At 47.3% G+C, this 18,639-nt stretch overlaps 1 protein-coding gene across 1 annotated transcript in view; it reads left to right on the top strand.

Annotated features, from left to right (window-relative positions):
* Nucleotides 1–18,639, top strand: part of Zc3hav1 (zinc finger CCCH-type containing, antiviral 1) — a 47,179-nt gene that overhangs the window by 12,950 nt on the left and 15,590 nt on the right. Inside the window, 6 exon segments of the mRNA XM_040728491.1 lie at nucleotides 3,657–3,792; nucleotides 7,826–8,078; nucleotides 10,491–11,519; nucleotides 11,787–11,885; nucleotides 14,273–14,396; nucleotides 18,465–18,639. Of these exon segments, the coding sequence (XP_040584425.1) occupies nucleotides 3,657–3,792; nucleotides 7,826–8,078; nucleotides 10,491–11,519; nucleotides 11,787–11,885; nucleotides 14,273–14,396; nucleotides 18,465–18,639 (1,816 nt within the window).

Below are 18,639 nucleotides of genomic sequence, written 5' to 3' on the forward strand. Positions count from 1 at the left end.
GGGGCAGAACACTGTGTACATAATAAATAAATCTTACAAACAAACAAATAAAAACCTGTAAGAAGCCACGGAGGGGATGCATGGAGCCCGTAGGGAGACAGCAGGGCCTGCTGGGCATGGGGTGCCAGCCACATCCAGACTAGACAGATGCAGCGGACGGAAGCTGGGTTTGAGGTGAAGACCAGAGTTTGGGGGATAGTAGTTTACCTCAGGATGGAGATGAGAAACGAAAAGCAAACTGGAACCACCAGAAGGACAGCATCAAGGACAACAGCTAGGTCAACTCAACTCTTCCTTTAGACATCCATGCCTTGAGTGGGCTTCCAAACAGAAGGAGCCCCCCCCCCCGCAGGCTCTCTGGACTGGGCCCAAAAGGAAAGCAAAGAGTCCTTACTCTTTAACTAACAGTTGTCAATCTCTGAGTCTGGGTGGAACCTGTTTGTGGGAGTGTTTGAGCAGGTGGCATTATCCACTGGGCCACTACGCTGGCCCTGGGCAGGTGCTTCAGATTTGTGACCAGAATCTTAATGGGCATGGCTCTGGGAATCTTACCACGGGTAAGGTAGGGAAATCCTGCACCTCTGGCAGAGCTATAGCCCGGTGTGTGTGGGAGGGCCAGGGAAGGGATTGATTACCTTCAGCAGCTTTTCTGCCCAGCCCGTCTCCTGAGATCCTCTCTGTGGCCTCAGGGTGATAAGGTAAAGTTTCTGCCCAGCTACAAGGGGTCTTGGTGGATAGAGGCTGGTGGGAGCGGTTATCTGAAACCACAGAGCAGAAGCCCTATGTCAGCAGAGTCTAGGTCAGCCTTATCAAGGAGCACCAGAAATAAATACCCTGGAAGGCAAGCTTAGCAGCGGGGGAAGTGATGGAAGGACTGGCTGGGAAAATGGCGAGGGTGGAGGCGTCCACAGCCCTTCACCTTTCCTGGAAGGGTTGGCTGGCTAGCTAGTGGCCAACAGGGTTTTGTCTGTAACTTTTTAAAAGGTTCTGGTATGTCTGCAGGCTTAGTAACATTCCTGTAAGTGGTGTGTGTGTGTGTGTGTGTACACTTGCACACATGTATTTGTGTAAGGCATCATTCCTCAGGAGCTGTCCACTTTATTTTTTGAGACAGGTTTTGTCCCCGAGCTGGAACTCATCAAAGTGACTGAGTTAGCTGACTGCTGAGCTTTAGGGATCTATCTGTGTGCATTTCTCCAGGGCTGGGATTGCAAGCAAGCTACCAGCTGTGGCTTTTTCTTTCTTTTTTTTAGTTTATGTTCTGGGGACTGAACTCAGGCTGTCATGATGGCAAGGCACACACTTTGCTGATAGAGCCCACACCAATGACTTCTCAAGACCAATTCTCTGTCTTCGTTTGTTTTTCTTTTTTGAGACAAGGTTTAGTGTAGCCTTGGCTGCTCTAGAACTCATTCTGTAGACCAGGCTAGCCTCAAACTCCATCCACCTGCCTGGGCCTCCTGAGTGCTGGGATTAAAGGTGTGCCACCACCTCTTGGCAAGAGTAATTCTTTTTTTTTTTTTTTTTTTTTTTACGGTTCAGTCGACTTTATTGATTAAACAATAAAAGGTTAAGGAAACCACGTTACCTATGACTCCCGAGGCTTTGTCCGCATACGTGAAAATCACCTTCGAAAGCGGCAAGAGTAATTCTTAGAAAATGATTTCCACCTTGATGTTCATGTGAAAACGACATCAATCTCAAGAAAATCATTTTGCATTTCTGTTCACCAGGAATAAACAGCTGACAAATAGTAGTGGAGCAGGTAATATTTAATATTTAGAAATGAAGGACAACTGTTAAGGGAAAATTTTAATTAAAATTGGAATAAGCCTTGGATAAACCAGCTGCGATTATCTGTCCCAGAACCAAACATTTTAACGCAGTCATGACACAGGGGAAATGCAGTATCATTTATAGAGGTAACAATTATGTGCTACTTTGGGGAAACTGAGACACTCTGGGTTAACATTTGTGTGTACAAAGGTAGTTAGGCACATTCTGAACAGGAGTAGGCGGACATTATCGTGAACCGTTGTGTTAATTTTTTATGTTGTAAAGGACACACAAATGATCACCATTGATTCGAAATGAAACAGATTAGTCAAAACACAATAGAGATTCCAAGGGTGAACCGTCTGGTGTGGGCGCTGGGCACCAAACTCGGTCCTCTGGAAGGGCGTTGAGGGCTCTTGACCATTAGGCCATCGGCAAGTCTCTTCTTTCACAGCTATGTGCAGAAGAGGTGTTGTGACAGCTGAGGTCAGATATGACCTGCCCATGTGTAAAGAATTGTGCACCCTCCTCATTTTTAGCTGTTTGGTGAATATGTCATTATTGTTATCATCATCATCGTTATTTTACTTACTAATAAGTTTTTGTTTTGTTTTGTTTTAGTCAGAATCTCTTTGTGGCCCTGGTTGGCCTGGAACTAGCTATGTAGATCAGGCTGGCTTCAAACTCACAAAGAACCTCCCATCTATGCCTCTCAGGTTCTGGGTTTAAAATCATGTGCCACACAATCCTCTCCCTCCCTTCCTCCCTCCCTCCCTCCCTCCCTCCCTCCCTCCCTCCCTCCCTCCCTCCCTCCCTCCTCCTCTCTTTTTTTCTTTCTTCTTTCATGCATTTCCTCTTCCTTTCTTTCTTTTAATTCTGAGGCAGAGGCATGCAGATCACCATGAGTTTGAGACCAGCATGGTCCGGTATCAGATGTCTGGCCAGCTGATGTTGTGCAGGGAGACCTTGTTTTTGTTTGTTTTAAGTACATATTTGTGCGTTTGCAGTCAAACTGAGGTCATCAGATTTGTATTTGTGTATGTGCAGTCAAGCTGAGGTCACCAGGTGTGTTGCCAAACCTTTATTTACCCTTACCCATTGTGCCATCTGGCTGGACCAGTGTACTTTTGAAAACTGCATTCTTTCTGCAGGATTGATTAATCTGTGTTTAATTGCTGAAGGGTACATCATTGATTTTTGCTGAGCGAAAGTTTAATCTACCTTACACATGCTAAGTAGGTGTTCTACCATGGAAATCCACGATCTATCTATCTATCTATCTATCTATCTATCTATCTATCTACCTACCTACCTACCTACTTGGGTTTTTCGAGACAGGGTTTCTCTGTATTGTTTTCAGCCTCGAACTCACAGAGATCCTCCTGCCTCTGCCTCCTGGGTGCTGGGATTAAAGGCGTGCGCCACCAACTCCCGGCGGAAATCCACTCTTTTAAAATTCAGTTCTTTTTAGGCTAGCATATGAAGTAATGAAATTGTCGTTAGGGAGTTCTCTGTGTAACAACCCTAGCTGTCCTGGAACTCACTCTGTAGACCTGGTTGGCCTCGAACTCACAGAGATCCGCCTGCCTCTGCCTCCCGAGTGCTGGGATTAAAGGCGTATGGCCCCGCTGCCCGGCAGTAATGGGTATCATCATGGCGTTTTCATGCATGCATACCACCACGGTTTGGTCTTACCTGTTCCCCTCTCCCAGCCCTTGCCTACCCTCTTGGTAATCCCGTTCATCCCCCGTTCCCTTCCCTTAGAACTCAAGATGCCTCCCCCCCCAGTCCTCCTACATCCATGTCATGTGTCTGTGGTTGCCTTTTGTTCCTGTCCCTTGTGAGGTGCAACGACTGACACGTGTTCTCCTGTTTTCCAGGAACCTTTGCAAATATTCCCATGAAGTTCTCTCGGAACAGAATTTCCAGGTTTTGAAGAATCATGAGCTCTCTGGGCTTAACCAAGAGGAACTGGCAGTACTCCTGGTCCAGAGCGACCCGTTTTTCATGCCTGAGGTAGGTCCCAATTCCCAGGCCTGGTGATGCACACCTTTAATCCCAGCAACCTTGGGAAGCAGAGGTAGGCGGATCTAAGTGAGCTTGAGACTAGCAAGTTCCAGGCCGGTCAGGGCTATCTGGTGAGATCCTGTCTGAATAGATTTGGGGCGGGATCCCCCCTCCACTAAGGTGCCAGGGACTCCATTGTGAACAGGATGGGTTGAAGACATAGTGATAGTCAGATTGGTTGGTGCTTTATTACATCAGGGTGACCTTTGAATTGAAGTTGGAAAGATAGGGGTACATGTTGTATTGCTGTACAAGAGACTTCTTCTCTAAACTCGGTGATTAAAAAAACATGCATTTAAGTTTTTTACTCCTTGATATCCTCTCCAAGGGTTAGCAGGCTATAGCCCAGAGGCCAAACCTGGGTTGCCACCAGCCTACAAATAAGACTCTACGGAGACATAGCCAGCGTGCTGACGTGTCTACAGATTGTCTGTTGCTGCTCTCCCGCTCCAGGAGTCAGTTGAGAAGTTGCAACAGAGACACAATGGCCAGAGGAGCCTAAAATGTCTGCTATCTGGACTGTTTGAGGAGTGTGCTGCCTCTGGGTCTTGCCCGAATACGGGCATGTAGATAGTTACAAGGCAAGGTGGCCAGAGGGTTCTATACTGTCTTCTGGGGACTCAACACTAGGTGAATAGCTCTTGTCTCCAGAAAGTAGTTTCTCACTTGCCAGCAGTTTTTAGTCAGTGGGATTGTAGATGGGAAGTCGTGGTGTGTGGCGCATCTGCTTACATCTCATTGGCCAGTGCTCATCATGTGCTTGTTTTAGCTGCAAGGGAGGCTGAGAAATGTAGTTCCTGGCTGAATGGCCCATAGAGGGAAGATGGATGCGGGGTTAGATGGTGAAGTCTCATCTGCATAGGTGAGTGGAGGGTCTGCTGCTGTTGACCGGAGACTAACCCTCGTTGAGAGTCCTTTATGTGTATCCCTAACACAAGGCCCGTGCCAGCCTGACGCAGAAAGGAAGGCAGAGGAGTGTAGGGAGAGGGGGAGAGCCGCAGAAGCTGCAAGGGAAGGGTTGGAACTCGGGTTTCCCCGTCAGATTACACAAAACAGCCAGTGGAGGTTTCTTGAGGAGCCGACCATTGGAGGACTTAAAAACTTGGCACAACAGGCGACTTTGAGGTGGCCGCCCAGCTCCAGGCGCTACAAAGTTAGGACGCTGTGTGAGAGCGTTGCGGGGGTGGGGGGTACACGACGGGGGACCGGGACATGCTGAGTCTCTAGTGTCCTTTAGGTGCTTCGGATGCTCCGCCCCATTGCTCTTTTCTCCTCCCCTCTCCCTGCCCTCCCCCTCTCTTCTCTAGAGGATCCCAGTCCCTTTAGCATCCTTCACCGTCCTGACTCTGCCTTTAACCCCCACTGTGACCTTGGACAGAGCTCAGACCCCACCTGGCATCGTGGCCTCTGTTGTTTTGCATCTAGTAAGATTAGAGGTGCCAGCTGGATGTCTGTGATTTCCAGCCTGGTGTCCAAAGTGAGTTCAGTGAGTTCCAGGCCAGCCAGGGCTACACAGAGAAAAACCTGTCTCCAAAAAAAAAAAAAAAAAAAAAAAAAAAAAGATTTATAAGTGCCTGCATGCATCAAGGTAGTATGTCAGATACTGAATAAAGCTGTGGACAAGACACACACTCCCCTGTCCTAAAGAAAATATGAGTTGTTGAGGACAGTGGACAAAGGAACTTGTCTCCAAGCCTGATGATCTCTGGATTCAGTCCCTGGCACCCACACAATGGAAGGAGAGAACTAACGCCCCCCAATTTGACCTTAGTAGCTCAAAATGACCTGAAATTCACTCAACTATTCTAGGCTGGTCTTGAACTCCTGGCTCTCAGGCCTTAGCTGCTACATGCTAGGATTATAGGCTGTGTACTATATGCCCCAGCTCCTTGGATGTGTAGCTTGAACTCACAGAGACCTACCTGCTTCTGCCTCCCCAGTGCTGGGACCAAGGTGTTCACCTTCTCACCTGGTCTTTGTTTTGTTTTAGAGACAAGATCACACTATGTAGCCCAGGTCGGCCTCAAACAAACCTATTCTCTCACCTCTTGAGGGCTCATGTTATAGTCATGCTTGGTTTACATGCTACCAAGAATTGAACCAGGGCCTTGTGTATAGTAGGTAAGCAGTCTCTCTACCAGCTAAGCTACAACCCAGCTCCTGGATTTGCTTTTTTGTTTGTTTGTTAAGGCAGGGTTTCTCTGTGTTGTTTTGGAAACTGCCCTGGAAATAGCTCTGTAGACCAGGCTGGCCTCGAATTCACAGAGGTCCGCCTGCCTCTGTCTCCCCAGTGCTGGGATTAAAGGCGTGCGCCACCAACGCCCAGCATGGATTTGCATTTCTAGTTTGTGTCCAGGTGCTTATGGTCCAGATACCACATTTGAGAACTGTGGTCTAGACTCAGATTCTGTAGCAGTGACATGCACTCATCTGGTTTTAGAGGCCACCAATGTGACTCCATCACTATTCCTGGAGTCAGCCTCTGTCTCCAAATCCAGACTCTCCCAGGCATCCAGGCAGACCCAGTTTACACAGCCTATTAGACCAAAACATTTCCATCTTTCAAATGGCTGCAAGTTCAGCTTTGTCACGAGTCATACAGGGCTCCTCGTCTTAACGGTTTAAATACTAGCCTCTCATTCCTCGCTTTGTACAACACAGTCTTCTGTCTTGTCATTATCTCTGCTTCACAGCAGATTTTAGGCAGGCAGGCAGAACAACTATCTTCCTTCTGCTGTTGAAAAAGAAACAAACTATAGGATTGCTGGGTCCATGAGGTCGTGGGCCGCCCCCCGCGCCCCCCCCGCCTCACGAGTGCTGGGATTAAAGGTGTGCCCCGCCACTGCCCAGCTCTCATCTCTGCCTTTACTGGGAAACTCCGTTTCTGCAGAGTTGCGTGTGCAAATGTGTGTCTAGAGCAGTGGTTCTCAACCTTCCCAATGCTGTGACCCTTCAATACAATTCCTCATGTCGTAGTGACACCCCGACCACAAAATCATTCATTGCTGCTTCGGAAATGTAATTTTGCTATTGTTTTGAATAATAATGTAAATATCCAACATGCCATTCGCAAAAGGGTCGTGCCCCACAGGTTGAGAACGAGTGCTGTAGATAGACTGTAGTTTCCTACCTGAGCTGGTTGTGGTGGTGCGTGCCTGCCTGCAGTCCCGGCATTTGGGGGTCTCAGAGGAGGAGGAGGACTGTGAGTTGAAATCTAGCCTGTGCTACATAATGCAACCTTATCTCAAAAAAAAAAAAAAAAACTGAAAGCCAAGGCTGGGTGCAGTGGTGCATGCCTTTAATCCCAGCTAACAAAAACAAAATGGGGAAGGGATGTGTACACCTCTAATCCCAGTACCTGGCAGGCAGAAGCAGGTGAGCCTCAAGGAGTTTAAGGCCAGCCTGGTCTACATAGAAAGTTCCAGGCCAACCAGAGCTGCATAGTGAGACCTGCCTCCATCTCCTCTGCCTCTTCTTCCCACTACCCTTACATTTGAAAAAGTCCTGCTCTGGCTGCCAGAGACCAAATGACAAAATCCCAAAGTTGCAGGTAAGATACACATGCCTTTTCAACTGTAGAGTAAGTCAGGATCCAGACTAGACTTCCTCTTGAGCTCCTTTATGAGTTTGAGTCTTCCAAGAATTATCAAATTCGTCACTTTTTTCCCCCTTATGTTTCTTTTCTTTCAAATGTGAGGTTTCGCATTGAGCTTGGTGATCCTCTTTGCCTGGTGATCCTCTTTGCCTCGGCCTCCTGAGAGCTGGCCTGTAGGTATACACCACCACGCACGATGTCATCTGTGAACTGGTCCGCACATTCTCACCTGTCCCCAAATAAGTCACCAGTTCAATCGTCTCCTCAGAGATGGGCTCTGCATGCACTGTTTCTTCTTGGCACACCCCTGCTTTTGCAGGAAGGGGGCTCATGCTTTTAACCAGCATGGCAGATAGAAGATGCTCTTGCCTCTTCTCTCCTCTGTAGATATGCAAAAGTTACAAAGGCGAGGGCCGGAAGCAGGTATGCGGGCAGCCACAGCCATGCGAGAGACTCCACATCTGTGAGCACTTCACCCGGGGCAACTGCAGTTACCTCAACTGCCTCAGGTCCCACAACCTGATGGACAGAAAGGTGTTGGCCATCATGAAGGAGCACGGGCTGAGCTCTGATGTGGTCCAGAACATCCAGGACATCTGCAACAACAAGCACTCGCGGAGGAACCCGCCTGCCGTGAGAGGTGTGTGCCCTTTTCCGTTTCGGTTGTGAGAACTTCCAAATAGACGGAAGTTACAAGGAAAGAAATCTACCCGTGAAACCTCAGTGTCACTACACAGGAACCCCATTTTCCCTCCCACACGCCACTCTAACAGAATTGAAATAATTATTTACAAGTAGCTATAGCCCCTGATTTTAAAGTAATTATTTGTCGTGTGTGTGTGTGCGCGCGTTCGCCTGCCTACCTTTATAGGGAGGCAGATAAATCTCTATTGAGTTCCAGGACAGCCAGGGCTACATAGAGAGATCTTGTTTCAAAAGCAAGACAGTTTAAACAAAATGTTTATTTCATTTTCTCTGTGTGTGCGGATGGACGCTTATGCACACACCTGATTTTTAATTGCAGTTATTTATTTCATAAGGAAGTCAGAGGGTAATTTTCTTTTTTTTTTTTTTTTTGGTTTTTCGAAACAGGGTTTCTCTATTGTTTTGGAGGCTGTCCTGGAACTCGCTCTGTAGACCAGGCTGGCCTTGAACTCACAGAGATCCGCCTGCCTCTGCCTCCCGAGTGCTGGGATTAAAGGCGTGCGCCACCAACGCCCGGCCCTAGAGGGTAATTTTTAAAGTCAGTTCTCCTTCAGTCTTGTGGGTCCTGGGGAGTGAACTCAGGTTGGTGACTGAGAGCCATCTTGCCAGCCACAGACATCTATCTATCTATCTATCTATCTATCTATCTATCTATCTATCTATTCGTCATTTTGAAGCAGAACCCTACTATGTAGTACTAGCTGGGCAGGGCCTCACTATGTAAACCAGGGTGACGTCACACTCACAAGAGATCCGACTGCCATCTCCTAAGTGTCACCACACGTGAACCTTTTGTGGTTAGAACATCTGGTGTGTGGCTTGGTGTATTGTGACATTTTATATGTCTATCAGCACATTCTCTGAAACTGTTCTCATATATAAAACAATAAATAGCATATATTTCTAGACTTGCTTTATCGTCTTTTTTTTTTTTTTTTTTTTTTGGTTTTACGAGACAGGGTTTCTCTGTATTGTTTTGGAGGCTGTCGGTCCAGCCCGGCCTCGAACTCACAGAGATCCGCCTGCCTCTGCCTCCCGAGTGCTGGGATTAAAGGCGTGCGCCACCACCGCCCGGCTCAGCTTGCTTTCTTATAGGACTCAGAACCCCCAGCCCAGGGACAGCACCACCCACAGTGGGCTGGGCTTCCCTCATCAATCGTTAATTAAGAAAATGTCCCACAGCTAGACCTTCTAGAGGCATTTTCCTCAATTGACCTTCCCTCCTCTCAGAAAACTCCAGCTGTGTCAGGTTGGCATAAAACTAACCAGCACAACTATATTATTTGGGGGTGTGTAGCCACATATGCGGAGCTCAGAGGACAATTTACAGGAGTTCTCTCTTTCCTCAGATTAAACCCAGGTTATTCAGGCTTTGTGGCAGGCACTTTTACCAAATGAATCATCTCACCGGCCCTCCTTGTCTTTATAAAGTAGACACAGGAGGAAGCGATCACCTGAACTAAGGTGTTACGCAATGAAAAACTACATCTTGTGTTTTGGGAATGGTTTATAGTTTACAGGAAACACCTGCCCAGGATACTTCATCATTATTTCTCATAGCAAAACTATGAACAACGGCAGGTTTATTTATTAACCTCACTCAAACATAAGGGCTTGGAAATGTTTAAGCAGCAGGCTTGGCTCACTCCTTTAATCCCAGCACTGAGAGGCAGAGCCAGGTGGATCTCTGTGAGCTTGAGGCCAGCCTCCTGGTCTACAAAGTGAGTTCCAGGGCATCCAGGGCGCTGGTACACAGAGAAGCTCTGTCTTGAGAAACCAAAGCAAGGAAGCAAGCAAGAAAGTCAGACGTATTAGGCAGTTTTTATTACAAGGGGCTTTGAGTCATGCTTAGAACACTCAACAGCACCGGGAAGATTAAATCCAAAGCCACGTTTTTGAGCTGAGTATAGTGCACTCGCTCCGTAGTTCTGTGAGCAGGGGTGTCTGCAGAGGCGGGTTTTGATGTGTTCCATGTGGTTCACTGTGGGGGGTGGGGGGAGATCTGTGTTTATTGTCACTTCTAGTTCACCTGTGGGGTTGGCCATCTCGATAGGAGGAGGTTTGCTTTAACTACGTTACTGTTGTCCCCTTTCCTCCACCAGGACAGCACACACACGCTCTCATGAGCACACAGACACCATGCATGTACTTCACGCGCCCAGACCTCACACTCTGGCGTGTTCCTCCCAGAAGATGTGAGCCATATCCAGCTCCATCTTAAGATTTGTAGTAGCCCCCCCACCCCCCCCACCCCCGTTAGGAAACTCAGCTCACACGGCTGGACGAGCAAAAGGAACGTCAAAGTAGGACCTGAGCTTGAATTTCTCTTTCCGGTTTCTCTTTTCAGCTCCCCAACCATATCGCAGAGGCAGGGCCAGAGGCAGAAGCAAAAGCAGAGACCGGTTCTTTCAGAACAGTCTAGAATTTCTCCCAACTGTCTCACCTGCGGAATCTGGTCCACCGAGCCCAGATGCCTCTAGCTGTAAGGATCCCCTGGAGGATGTGTTTGCGGATGTCACTCAGAAGTTCAAGTACCTGGGCACTCAAGACTGTGCACAGCTTCCCGCCGCTCCACCTAAGGCTGCCAGCCAAATGGGAGGAGCCAGCCAAATGGGAGCGGGCCTGAAGTTTTCAGAGAATGGGGACCCAGGCGGCCTATTTTCTAGGAGTCCTTCTGATTCATTCTTAAATCAAGCTGCCAGCGGCCTTCATCTCGATGTGACACAGACACTTGAAGCCATGGCCACGAAAACAAATAAGCCTTCTGGACACCGCATAGATGTCAAGAGCAAGAATGAGGTCCACGACGTCCTGCAAGCCCCCTTTTTTGATAGCTATGCTGGTGGAGCGACTATGGAAGGAACAGCCTCAGGAATTCTAGGTAGCAGGGCCACAGCCAACGGTCTGGGAGAAATGATATTACCTAGCGGCCATCAGAAGAGTGCAGCTAACCCTCAGGGTCCCCAGACCACCGGGAGAATCACCGACAGCAGCCAAGACGCAGCGTTCCTGAGTGGTAGATACGGAGGAAATGCAGTCTGGGCTAGTAAATCTACCCACAGCGAACCAAACGGCTCTAGTCAAGTTATGAACGGAACTCCTGATGTCTCTAAAAGTAGTGCCGCTGGCTTTGGTGTGAAAGCAGCAGTCGCCGGGAGAAAAGAAGCTACATGCCCCGGAGGTCAGAGTCTGAGAGGCCAGGTCCTGGCCGTGCCTGAGGAGATTACTGCCCCTGTACAAGCCAGCAGGCTGCCTCAGTCATCCCCAACTTCCTCAAGCCACAGAGTCGCAGCCCCTGGGACCCTTGACAAGAACTCGGCACGTACCTCTGTGAACCCAGCTCATAAGCCCTCAAGGGGGACCTCAGACTCTGAGTGTAAGTCACAGAGGGGGCACAGGAAGGCACACACACACCACCATGGCACTGAGTTACCTGCCTCAGAGCTGCCTCATTTCATAGCCAGGGGTCCCTGGTACACTAGTGCCTCTGTTTGACTCTGCAGAGGGGCTGTGTAGGCTCTTAGGGGCAGCCCGTAAACCCCAGGGTGCATGAGAATGTAGACCCCATTTCTGATGGCCTTCTCGCTGTGAGGGCAGGCGCCCTCGGTGTTGGCACACATGCACATCCTCTTTTGTTTTGCAGATCCCCCGTGCCCCATCACGAGTTCTGCATCCCTTAAGACGGATGATCATGGGCCAAAGGAGATCTGTCAGGACTATCTGCATAAGGGCTGTCTACAGAGTAAGTTGCGTTTTCTGAAAGATCCCTTAGCCACTCTGGAATACAGCTGTGAGCATGGTACACACCAGCGCTTGCTCAAGACTACGCTGCGGCTTTGGGGTAAAAAGATAAGGAATTGGATCATAGGGTACTTCTGTTTGATTTTTGTAGAAAACATTTTCCATTGTGGCTTGGCTATTTTTCTACTCCCTTCAGTCTATACTCTCTTGTCCTTTTTCTTCAAAACTTTGACAACATCATATGATGAATTTTGTTATTTTCACTAACCCGTTTCTCTTTCATTCTTCTCTCTACTAAACCCCCCCCCCTTTTTTTTTTTTTTTTTTTTTGCTAATGAGACACTGAGTTTAATCAGGACTACTTGTACAAGGTCGAGTTTGGTTACTTACAGGGCACAGGTGCTTACCAGTGTCCCCACCACTGAGGAAAACAACTTGTCCTCCTCCAGAGCACCCTTTCTCCTCCTCTTCTTCCTCCTCCTCCTCCTCCTTCCGTGTTGGTGATTTTTTAAAAATCATAAATCTCAAGCAGTCCCATTCTTTGAGTCCCTCTGTGATGGGGGAAGTCCTTCTGTGTATATGTTTGTCTTATTGGTTGATGAATAAAGCACTGTTGGCCAATAGGGAATCAAGACAGGTGGGACTAGGAGAGATGGAAGATTCTGGGAAACGGAGGCACAGGCAGTCACCATGCAGGACTCAGAGGAGTAAGAGGTCCAGACCCTTTCTACAGTAAGAGAAGACCACGTGGAAAAACTCAGATTAGCAGTTACGGGTTAATAATTAAGTCAGAGCTAGCCAACAAGAAACCATAGCAAATGGCCAGCAGCTTCAGAGTTAATGTAATGTCCTGCGTGTTCATTTGGGACTGACGCGCCTCTGGGACCAGGCTGGCAGGAAGAATGCTCGTTACACCTCTGTGGTGCCTTTTTATTTTTAAAGTAGCCATGTATCTTTTAAACATTTTTACAATGATTTAAGGTGCTGGAGAGATGCCTCAGAGGTTAACAGCGCCTACTGATCTCATGTAAAGGACCTGGATGGAGTTCCTGGCACCCACACCGCAGCTTACAACCACTTGGAATCCACTTCTGGGGATCCATTGCCCTCTTCTAGCATGCATGGGCGTCTGGATTAACAAAAAATCCCAGCAGACTATGTTTCTATATTCACACACATACACATGTACATGACAACAATAATAATTAAAGAAAAAGAGGCCATGGATTCAAGGTGGTCCAAGAGGTGAGGTCCAAGAGGTGAGGTCCAAGAGGCCCTGGAGAGAAGAAAGGGGAAGGAATGATGTAAATAAAGCACACCTCCATGGAATTTCAAAATTGAAACGAGTGATCCAGATGTAACGTTGGTAATTTGAAAAGCCGCTTCCTGTATTCCCGTGGGTTGGGATTATAATAGTTCCTTTCTCAGCAAGTGTGCATTCTAGCTTCTTTCAGTGCTTTTGCTGGGAGTGTAAGCTTAACAGCAATGCAACTTTTCTTCAGTGTCTGTAATTAAAGTGCGTATCAGAGTTGCCACAAACAGGAAGGCTGCTTAAAATAAGCAAATACCTGGCGTCTAGCCCAAAGTGGGTATCAGAATTTAAGGAATTTGAAATAACCAGTCAGATCATAATGGAATGAGAATATTTGCTGGGATTCATCCCAGTCATCCTACGATGACTCTTAGATAAAGGCTTCAAAGAAAGAAGGCACCACTTGCTTTAGCGTTTCTTGTCCAGGCCAGAAGAGGACGTCTGGTCCTCTGGAGCTACAGACAGCCGTGACACAGTGTGTGGGTGCTGGGAATTGAACCCGGGTCCTCTGGAAGAACAGTCAGTGCTCTTAACTGAGTCATCTCTCAAGCCCAGACTCTTATCTTCTAGTGGGTTTCCATTAGAGCCAGAGTAGATGACGTGCGGCCCAAGCAGGGGTCCGCATGAGTGAATGGATGGTGGTGAAACCCCTGGCAGGTAGGATAGGCTGGCCTTGACAGGAAGTCAGCAGTGAACTTGAACAGTGAAGTTGGATAGTGTGGCACCTAATGCCAGGAGCAAGTCCATCGTGTCGGGCGAAAGCCTGGAGATTTAAGACAAGACGTCCGGCCGTTTGTGCTAGGAGAATGCGTATGTGTGTCTTTATTACAAGGAGGGAGCAGCCTTATATACAGACTTACAGCACAGTGGAGAAACACCCAGGTGTAAGAGTTTCTGTTTTCATAATTAGAGATTGATGCCATTGGGGCAAGGCCAGGGCTGTCAGCCAGGACGAAAAAACAGGATGCACCTGTGGTTATTGGCTGACAAGCAACTCACAGAGACTCAATGGGGGCTGGGGCCCAATGGGATAGGAACCCCAAGACTTAACTGTAAACCCTTCTCTGTCACTGTAGGCAACTGCAGCAAGAGCCACTTCCATCTGCCCTACCGGTGGCAAGTGTTCCTAGACAATTGTTGGGTTGACTTCCAGGCCATGGAGGACTTCGAGCGGGCCTATTGTGATCCCCAAAATGAGGTGTAAGTTGGTGGCTAATGGGGTCTACAACTGGAACAGAGGGAAGCTTCAAGCTCAGCCTGTGGTACACCGAGCCGCCTAATGCTAGGGACTCCAGAAATAGTTAGTAACTTGAGTGACATGAAAGTGACATATGGTTGTTTGATCTGTAAGTGTTTCCTATAGATAAACATTATACAGAGGTTATTTCTTACTCTTTCTTTTTTGAGACAGCTCTGGTTGTCCTGGAACTCACTCTGTAGACCAGGCTGGCCTCAAAACTCACAGAGATCTGCCTGCCTCTACCTCCCAAGTGCTGGGATTAAGGGTATGCACCACCACCCAGCTAGTTCATACCTTAAAACAAACAAAAAATCATTCAATTGTATTTTATGGTCATTGGTGTTATTTAGTGTGTCAGATCCCCTGGAGCTATTGTTACAGACAGTTATGAGCTGCCGTGCAGGTGCTGGGAATTGAACCCAGGCCCTCTGGAAGAGCAAACAGTGTTCTTAACCACTGAGCCACCTCTCCAGCCCACAGCTCATACTCTGAATAGCTCATCACTATCTAACACAGTCAGTGAGGCCAGGAAGATGGCTTGCTGGATGAAAGCACACTTGTCCCAAAAGTCCAACAACCTAAGTTTGATTCCTGGAAGCTGTGAAAAAGCCAGATGAGGTGACACTCGTCTGGAACCCGACATTCCTATATCCAGAAGCTGGCGGCCAGTTAGCCGTGAGTATATCCCATAATAAAAAACCAGGCCCTGTCTCAGTAAGGCAGAAAGAGAGCATCTGGCAACTTGTCCTTTACCCATTACCCATCATTCCTGTGCCGGGGCATGCGTGCCCACACTCATACAGGTGTGACACATACCAAAAAAGCATTTGAAAAAAAAAATACACCAAATTAAGGCTGAGGAGACAGACAGTTCCGTTGGTAAGAGCTTGCCTTACAAGTATGAGAACCTGAGTTATATCCCTCAAACCCATGTTTTTAAAAAAGCCAGAGAGACACCCCTGTGCATAGTGGCACACGCTTTTAATCCCAGAACTCCTGAGGCAGAGGTAGGCGGGTCTCTTGAGCTTGAGGCTAGCCTGGTCTACAAAGCAAGGTCCAAGAAAGCTGGGCTACACAGAGAAACCCTGTCAAAAAACATAACAAAAACCAACCAACCAACAAATAAAAAAAAAGTTAACTCAGTATAGAACTCTTGCCTAACCAGCACAAGGCCCTGAATTGGGTCTTCAGCTCTTGGTGGAGGGGAGAGGGAGGCAGATTTGTGTGTGTGCTTGTGATCCTAGCACTGGGGAGGAAACGGGGATGATGGATCCCTAGGGTATGCTGATCAGCCAGTCTTGCCTGCTTGGTGAACTTCAGGCCAGTGAGACCCTGTCTTAAAAAAACAGGGTGGAAGCTATCAAGGACAGCCATGGTTGTTGTCTGGTCTCTACATGCATGTAGATGCATGCACGCACGCACGCACGCACACATACACTTTAAAAAGAAATGTGAAGTGATTCAGGACAAATAAGCCTTGGCTTCATTTCTTAATTTAAAAATAAGATTTGACGCTTGGGAGATATCTTTAGGCAGTAAAGTGCTTGAATTCAATCCCCAGAATGCACAGGAGGGTGTGTTTGTCATCCCAGCCCTGGGAAAGTTGAGGTAGGTGATTCCCAGTTTAGCCTTGGTGAGATCCAGGCCAGTGAAAGACCCTGTCTTCAAAACGCCGTGGTGGATCCAGGGTTGACCTCTAGCCTTCGAGTATACACTCGCACACCCTTGTGATTGAAGAATCCCATGTGTTCTAGTAGAGAAGTTTGTTGTGTCCCTACGTTTTTGTGTGCCATCTCTGTGTTCTAGAGGTTTCCAAGAGGGTTGCTTATATTCCTGCATTTGCTGGGATTGGCGGGGGCAAGGGTGTGCAAGAGGGGAGTGTGCATGCTTTTCGTCCAGTATGGAATTTATTAACTTTGGGTAGATGTCCCTTGTGGCTGCGTTCTGCCACTAGAGGGCGGCATTCAATGTTCTCATGGAGATGAGACATTTCTTTCTTCCCTCCCCAGGTAAGACCTTTTCCCTCTGTGTAAACCCAGTTTCTCAACCTTGAAACTGTCGATGCTTAGAGATAGAATTGTTGGGGGCAGTGTTTAGCGGTATTCTTGCTTTCCCTGCTTCCCTTGACCTGCGGTGACCAACATTATCATCCACTGTTACCGAAGGTCCCCCTGATCTGTCCTGACCAAGGACCTAAGAGCCCTTGCATAGAACAGCCATTCTCAAGCGTTCATCTCAGCAACATTAGCACTCTTGAGACTTTGAGGATCTCTGTGTGTGGGTTACAGCTACCAGTGTATCATACTAAAAATAATACCTGGAGCTGGAAGGTTGATGAAAGTGCTTTCCCTATAAGCGGGACAAACCGAGTTCAACCCCAGAACCCACTGTGGAAGGGGAGAACTACTTCTAAGTGTAGCCCTCTGACCTCCATGCATGTGCCTGCATGGGCACACCATACACACATGTATGTCATACACATACACACGTGACACAATATACATGTTATACACACACACAGTATATACATGCACAACACACATACGTGTCCATCATATACACACACATCATACACACATACATGACATATATACTCACGCCAATCATACCTACAAAGCATCATACATACACACAAATAAAAATCAAATCTGGTTTGGAGTTATGTATTATATAACCTCCAGAAAGCTGCCTTAGGGCTGGAGCGATGGCTCAGTGGTTAAGAGCACTGACTGCTCTTCCAAAGGACCCGGGTTCGGTTCCCAGCACCCACATGGCAGCTCACAACTGTCTGTAACTCCAGTTCCAGGGAACCGAACACCCATGACCAAATGCCAATGTAAATAAAATTAAAAAACAAAGAAAACTGTCTTATACACAGAAAAATAGGGAGGCAAAAAAGCCAGATAGTATTGTTTGTTTTTTATTGGGGGGGTGTCTTTTTTTGGTGGTGTTGTTGTTTCAAGACAGGGTAGCCCTCTGTATAGCCCTGACTGTCCTGGAACTCGCTCTGTAGACTAGGCTGGCCTCAGACTCAAAAGATCTGCCTGCCTCTGCCTCCAAATGCTGGGATTAAAGGCCAGAGGCATCAAGACTGGTCTTTTTTTCTTTTGAAGATAGTGTTTTAATATTACTGTGATAACTTTGACCTTGTCAATCCTCTCATAGGTCCCATATTATTATTCAAATACTTGAATTACAATAAACCTGTTTTTGTTTGTTTTTAGTTAAAGAGTGAGTTCCAAGCCGGGTGGTGGTGACATGATATGATTGACAAAGTGTACCCCAGGACAGCTAAGCCTACATAGAGAAACCCTGTCTCAAAAAAGAAAAATGTTCCTAAACTCTGGCCAATTTTTTGTTTTATGGGCAAACCTATTCTTCGTTTTACATTTTCCCTTTATGTAAAGATTTTTTTCATTTCATTTTGTGTATGGATGTTTTTGCCTGCATGTGTGGATTCCCTGGAACTGGAGTTGCAAATGGCCATGAGTTGCCATGTGAGTGCAGGAAATTGAACTCAAGTCCTCTGTAAGAATGACAAATGCTTTTAACCACGATGAGCCTTTGCTTTAGCCCACTGGGGATTTTGTGTGTGCGTGTGCATGGAGGGGAGAATGAAAATAACTTTAAATTTTTTTAAAAAGTAAAAGATTTTTGAGCCAGGCCCTCACTAGGTAGACCAGGTTGGCCTCAAACTCAGAGATTCATCTGCCTCTACTAGAGTGCTGGGATTAAACTCACCCCATGCCAAGCAGGAATACATCTTTGGGAAACCATTACATATGAAGTGCAGACATATTGCCTGTCTGTATTTCAGTTTTTTTATTATGTGTAAGACCAGGAGCTATACAGAGAAAATTTAGGCTCACTCCCCAGTACTATTTAGAGTGAAAGAGACAGAAATAGAGAAAGGATCTTTAAAGATCCATTGCAGCCCTAAAATGTAAACTCCGTGTTTGTGGTAGAGGCCACCAGAATGTGGGAAACAGGTCATTGAAGTGTTACTCATTTTCTACTTTCTCTTTCAGCATCACGATAGGAAAGCATCAGATCAATTTCCAGAAGATGACTTGTGGCTCTTACCCCATCCGCCGCCTCTCCACGCCTTCGTTCGATGCACAGTCCGTTAATTCCGTCTTCAGCACCAAGTGGCTCTGGTACTGGAGGAATGAATTTAACAAATACGTACAGTATGGGGATGAG

The sequence above is a fragment of the Mesocricetus auratus genome, unplaced genomic scaffold (genome assembly GCF_017639785.1).
Source record: "Mesocricetus auratus isolate SY011 unplaced genomic scaffold, BCM_Maur_2.0 Super-Scaffold_100019, whole genome shotgun sequence".
Lineage (NCBI taxonomy): Eukaryota > Metazoa > Chordata > Mammalia > Rodentia > Cricetidae > Mesocricetus > Mesocricetus auratus.